The sequence below is a fragment of the Colletotrichum scovillei genome (assembly GCF_011075155.1).
Source record: "Colletotrichum scovillei strain TJNH1 chromosome Unknown Contig00006, whole genome shotgun sequence".
NCBI classification, from domain to species: Eukaryota; Fungi; Ascomycota; class Sordariomycetes; order Glomerellales; family Glomerellaceae; genus Colletotrichum; species Colletotrichum scovillei.
In genome coordinates, this window is record NW_023336264.1 from 6,110,281 (window position 1) to 6,116,757 (window position 6,477).

General features: G+C 51.7%; 1 protein-coding gene across 1 annotated transcript; it reads right to left on the minus strand.

Moving 5' to 3' along the window:
- Positions 1–2,590: 2,590 nt before the first annotated feature.
- Positions 2,591–4,730, minus strand: HER10_EVM0009965 (adaptor complexes medium subunit family protein). Its single transcript, XM_035479435.1, has 4 exons — positions 4,389–4,730; positions 4,195–4,323; positions 3,023–4,120; positions 2,591–2,966 (listed from the first exon to the last, which is right to left on the minus strand). The coding sequence occupies exons 1-4, from the start codon at positions 4,425–4,427 to the stop codon at positions 2,886–2,888; spliced, it is 1,347 nt and encodes a 448-aa protein (XP_035333174.1). The 5' UTR covers positions 4,428–4,730; the 3' UTR covers positions 2,591–2,885.
- Positions 4,731–6,477: the final 1,747 nt, after the last annotated feature.

Sequence of the window (6,477 nt, forward strand, 5' to 3'; positions counted from 1 at the left end):
CGCAGAGATGCCACGTCGAGCCTTCGCAACAAATGGAATGTTTAACCGACCAAGCTTTCAAGGTTTCATTCGGTACAATAGGCAGCCGGTGGTTGTTGGGCTTCATGATCTGAGGGATACTTGGACGAATGACGCTACTCTCTATTGCAGTGACGGCGGAATCTGGCCCCTCGACTGTGGCCAGGTCATAGCCAGGGAAGGAGGTGTTATATTCCCTTCGACCAGGGATCCATGACCGAGGAAGAATCAGCCCATCAATACGGCCGTCGAGTCTACAGCCACAATCCGTCACGGCTGCCATCTCGATTCGGTCTCTGTCCGACCCTCTCCAGCGTCGACGACCGAGCCCGAGCTCCCGAAGCTGGGCCAAAGAAGTGAAATCGTCGACAACCTCATTGGCTCCAGATTCGTTCATCCCAATCGCACACATGGACCTGATTGGTTTAGCGTCATGCAAGTCATACAAACATCCACCTCATGGGTGACAACCTTACACGCTTGATCTAGTGTCGATGCCTGCACTCCTGCAATCACGTTCGACGATGTTAACGCCCACACTCAGGGTTGCAGGAAGACTTGGGCATCTTGGACTTGGATTTCAACCCAACAGCAAGCAAACCATTGTATTACTCCAGGACAGACGTGCCCCAATGAGCAACTGGCGGCACAAGAGTCAGCCAAGTTCTGTTCGTTGGGTTGCGACGGTTCAAAGGCAGCCACAGCCGAGGACATAGCGAAACCCGCATTCCGAGAATCCCATGCCTTCTCATCTTGGAATCGCATACCTGTGTCTCTGCAGTGCGCCATGCAGTCATTCTTCACCGGCGCAACGTGGCCGAGTGCAGACCAAACGACATGTGACCACGGGACCTACGCCTCCGTCGCGATCAGGAAATTTGAGGTAGATCAGAACACTGCGTTTCTGTCTCACGCGTGTCCATTGTCGTCAACAAGGCGTCAGAAACTTTGGATTGGGCATTTATGATCTTCAAAACCATGTTGTCCCAATCGAAGCCTAGACTTTCAAAATGCTCAACGCTGCAAGTAAGGATATGGGTTGCATCCTTGACGCATCGCCAGTTGAAGAATATCAGACCACCTTTTCGGGCATGCTCGACGACATCGTCAGGCCCCAAGGTGCAATGGTTGCATAATACCCGGGAGTCCATCATCTCTGTCATTTCTGACGAGATCACTCAAATCTCACTTGACAGTAGCGACTGTCATCCAGCTAGAATAGCAGCAAACATCGTGGACTTGGTATCCAGCCTCTAGCGCTAGCACTCCGAGCCACTGGCTGCCGAAACTTTGCGGAAACAAGAAATGTATTCTCAGTCGAGTGTAAGTGCCCACCTACTTCCTGCCTCGGAATAATACGGTAACTGACAGAGATAGCGGAGTGGAAGCCGTAAGCACGGGAGACGAAGTGACAAGAAGGACAAAGATCACAAGCCAAGACAATCCAGTGGGAGACAGGAGGCCGTCTCTGACATCTACTTCAGCTTTCTCTTTGTAGTGAACGAACTCAATATTCTTGATGGATACAGCTTTGGCGATTCCTGCGGCAACACTCGCCCACCTGACTCTGCCGATGGCTATGGTGAGGAGAGAGCTGGCATTGTTTGGCGGTATACGGACGGGGTCATTGCTCCGGCTGGGAGTGAATACATCTGGAACCGTGAGGCAATGGGATGTCCTGGGGCAATTTCCATTCAGTCACCGGGAGCGGAAGAGCCGTTTGCCCTGCAGGTATATAAGACTTATAGCGTCTTCAACTGCTGGCGGTTCCTTCCTTGCTTGGTCACCAACGTTGATATATCAGCTGTGGACGAGCCCTACCCAGGTGGGTTTCACAGCATCGCTTTTGAAGAGCCAGACCAAACGGCCCCGGGTGTTACTCGGATCGTCTCTCCCGGCGGCCCCCAAAGACATGTTTCTGGAAACCAGCCATCTTGGATACCCCATCTCCTGCCACACACATTCGCCACGCCGGATTCTTCAGCTCCCCGATCCATAGGTTTGGGCGGTGATTTGCCCATCATCCTCGCCCTCTTGGCTCTGATGAAAAGGCCAGGAGACACAGAGCGAGTTTTCTGGGATGGGCTATGGAATAGGAACGGATTTCATGAGCGGCGATCTTCTCGTGCCGGTCAGTAAATTGCTTCTCGTAAAGCCGTATTATGCAGATCAAAGAATATGCTGACTACAGTAGACCCCGATCCCACTGGTTCCCCGAGAGGTGTCATGGTGCAGATTTGTTTTGATAACTGCAATATCAACTCGACTCAGGACATGATTGAAGCATTCGAGGCCGGATGCTGCCTCATCTTCGGCTGAGCTGCCGTCCCCTTTCTCATTTAGGTCGTTTCACACCGTCTCATCATGTCTTCTGTTTTTGGCCCGGCGTTGTCTCGACAAACCATATACCCAATTCAACCAGCAGTAACGACTTTCCAACTATCAAGTATAGTGCTCTCAGCGTTAAGGAAATCTTGTGGTGCTCAGGTTCAACGAATGGCGTCGGAAATGAGGGATGATGCTCTTTCAGGGGCAGACACATGCGGGACATGTTTCCTAGGGCGTACACATCTTTGAAATATTGAACTTGACATCATCATTGAAAGCTTTCTCCTTCTTGTCCTAGTGAACGCGGGTTGTCTACTTGACCCAGTAGATACTCATCCAACGGCTCTTGAGAGCCACGAAGCGTTGATGCATCTACCCTGTCCCCCCACGGATGTGTCTATGGCCCATGTCCACCAGCCAACGTGCGTTTTGTGTAATCTCAATTCACTTTTTCGCTCAATAAAATAGTAATGCATCGATGGAAAATAGACTCCCTTCGAGCTCGTATTTCGTTACAACTAAACCGATATCCGCTCGCTTCATACTGCGTCAGGCAACCTCACAGCTATGTCTCCTGACTGGGTGATGTACCTGACCCAAGGCAACGAGGGATATTGCAGCTGTGACGAGTTAGCAAATGATAACCCCTGAAACTGCTCGAAGGGGAAAGACTTACCTTTGGCTCTGTAATCTTGAGGTACCGCACTTGAATACCACTCGTCGTGAAATAGGGGATCTCAAACTTGACCTGGATTGGCCTCTTGGCGCCCTTGCCAGGCGCACCAACACCACCCATACTACCGCCAAAACCACCAGTCATACCACCACCGTGCTCATCGTCACCTCGTACCGAAGGCAGTCCCAGCTCTGCCCTCATCAAGAACTCCTTGTTGCCACCAAACTGCTTAATCTTCCACACGATGGCGCTCTGTTCAGGGGCGTAGTGGACAGCGCCAATGTTGGTGCGGAAGCGGGGAGTGTCGGCATCATCAGGGACTGGAACGATGATCTCGACGTTGTTGGCCGTACTCCTCCTCTTGAATTGCGATCTGGCCTTGAGCATATACTCAACTCGCGACCCGCTATGGCTCTCGACAACACATTCGACCCAAATCAGGGGTTTGACCTGGGTGTTCAGGCGGTAACTCATAAGCTCGAATTCGCCGTCCGGGGGGATGAAGGAAATGGTCCTATCGTTTTCGAAGCGTGATAGCCGCACACACTGGTGGAATTTGACGTCCTCCATCTCAATGGCCTTGCCGCGTGTCGTCCGGCCCGTTGTCTCAAACATAACCTTGTCGTTCAGGCCCAGGCGGAGCTCGGGCATACCGCTGAGGTAGCACTTCATCTTGATGGCGCCCAGGATCTCACTGCGCAGGACGTTGCCGTTGGCGCTGACGAGAAGGTTGAGACTCTCGACGACGTCGAGGAAGACCTCGTTCTTGCGATAGCGGATACCCTCGGAACGCCATGAGACAGCATTTGTAACGGCGATGGGCGGGCGGGCCTGGATCTCTAGCTTGTGGGATTCTTGGGTAATGTACTCCTGGAGGATCTTGGACTCGGTAGTCTGGGGGTAGCCAAAGTCCATCATCTCGTCGAGAAGCTCGTAGATGATGACAAAGTTGTCGCGAATGGACTCTTCCTCAAGGGCCTTGAAGTACTCGGTGAAGACTTCGACGATCTTGTGGAGGAATAGGAGGATCTCGGCAGCATTGGTGTTTCGTTTCGTCAGGGCAAGGAGGTATAGGTTGTTATGTCGGATGTAAAGGTACTGGGGTTCGCATTTTGTTAGTCAAGATGCCAGATGCGACTCCAAGGCGTATACAGCCGCAAGTTGGCACGTACGTTGATACCCTCGTGCGAGAAGCACGGAGGAACAGCTGATGATTCTTCTTCTGCTTCGCTGAGAAGGACAGGGAATTTCTCGACAGCTGACATGGGAATGTCACCGCGGTAGTTTCGGGCAAGAAGGGTCTATCGCAAGCCATCATCAGCATTTTCGAGCGTCTCAAATTTCGGATAAGCTCCGCAATGCGCACCTTGCCCTTCAAGTCGAGGAAGAATACGGCGGAAGCCATGATGAAGTGGTTGCCAAGGCGGGGATCGAGGGGCAGGCGCAGAGGCGGTGGGAGTCAATTGGCACGCTGGCCAGAGGAGTTATGGCAGTGAGGAGGATCGTTTCATGCAGTTGATACAGCCGGGCAGCTCGTGGTGATTTCAAATATTCAAAAGTTGGAGGTGGACGCTGTCATTATTCGCGGATCGTGCAGTTGATGAACCGCGTTGACAGATAGCTGGCGATATTGAAACCACGATGTCTCCTTGGAGTCGGAAGGGCACGGACCAGCACAATGACAGCCTTACGTCTTTGGAAAGCAAGCTGTCATGCAGCCACATATGACTATGGCCGAGGAGGTGGCTGGTGCCGCTCAAAAACTCAGGGAGCCCTCTGTCTTACGTAATATTCTTGTAGACAGGTACCGAGCTTTACGTAAGATCGCCTTGCAGAGGTAAGTCACATGATCTGCAACTCCAGAGTGGGTCTGCGGTTTGCTTACATCGGGCCAGAATTTTTCACGATGTTTCTTCCTTTCCTTCTTTTTCTCACTACCGCGTCCTTTTAGACAGTGCAGCGCATTATTACAACCACATTTGGACCGGCATTCTGCTGGGCTCATTCGTGTCGTCGTTGATGTGAATTGCGATTTCGTGACGCGCAGAGGAAACCTTCCGGTTCCATAAGAGCTGCCCATGCATTTCTCTTTGCTTTCGAGTGAAGAGTACAGTTGCCAGGGCGGCGTCAGAGGTGCCATACATACTATCAAAATAATGTCTCTTTTCTGTTGTGATTTACGAGACGAGACGATCGCTAGATTTACCAATTGCTGAACTGCAATTACTTCGGGTAAATCTTAGCAGAGATCCTGATCAAGACAAGATCTGGGGAGGCACGTTTCACGATCAAGCTTTCATGCATGGAACGCATCTTGTGTTCCTGACAGAAGCAATCGCCGAGGCTCCTGCCTCGAAGCTCAACAAGTCTTGACAGGTGCTCGTACGCTTGTTCAAAGCTAAGGGTCCTTTTTAAGCTGGGAAGCCTCATGCAATGTCCTCCTGACAGCCTCTACGACAAGGAAAAGGTTGCGATGCAGGTCCGGCTGGCCGGTTGTCAGATCTAGATAGACCCCAGTCAAGAAAGACAAACGCCTCCCGAACCAAATTGGTTAATGTGTCTCTCGGCTTTCGGGGGGTTACAAGAAGTTTACTACGTCCTGCCGGGGAAGTGCCAAAAGGTACGAGAAAGGCTTGATTACCTAGTCTTCGACGATGTCAGCTGGCTGTTGCGTGCTCTGAGCTCATGCAGCGTGCTCCGAGGGCCGTGGAAACGCCGCTGATCCACCTGCTCGGGTCTGAGATGCCATCACATGGCCACCATTTGTGGCAGATAACTAGTCAGGATGGGCGGGTAGTAGATAGAACTGAGTCGTGCGATGCAAGGCGAGCAGGCAAGTAAGCCGGCGGGCAGCAGCTGGGAACTTGGAAGAAGAGCTTGGAAGCTGGAATCAGGTTCAAGCAAGATGTGCGTTTTCCATTTCGGAAATCAGCGCAGCACGGCACCCCGATGTCGATGGTGATTGTTGATAAGGCCTGGTGGGTTAAGGTGAGAGATTGCGTTGATGCTTCAAGTGCATGATTGGGCGTCGGTTTCGCAAGATTCGTGTAAATTGGATCTTGCAATTCAATCTGCCAGTACAGGTTACCGGCTGTTACTGTTGCAAAGCAAATCGGAAAGACTACAGCAGCCACACACCTGACGTGTGGTGGTGTACCTTGATTTGCATGTGGTGTGGGTGTACTGCGTACAGACGGCAACGGCGGAATCTCGGATGATGGAGAGGTAGGGAAAAAAAAAAATGAAGAAGGGCATGGTAGATCCATGAAAAAGGCGTCACAGAGAAGAACATCAGCGGGAACAACTGGACCCTTGGGCGGACCTAGAGAAAATTGCCATGGTCATCCGGCAACCTATTCTGCAAAGTCCCATCAATTCCCCTCCAAGAATCAAGAGTCAGCAGAGTAGCAGCAAATCGCACGTGAATATGGGCCTTGAACGGCAGATGTGGGATG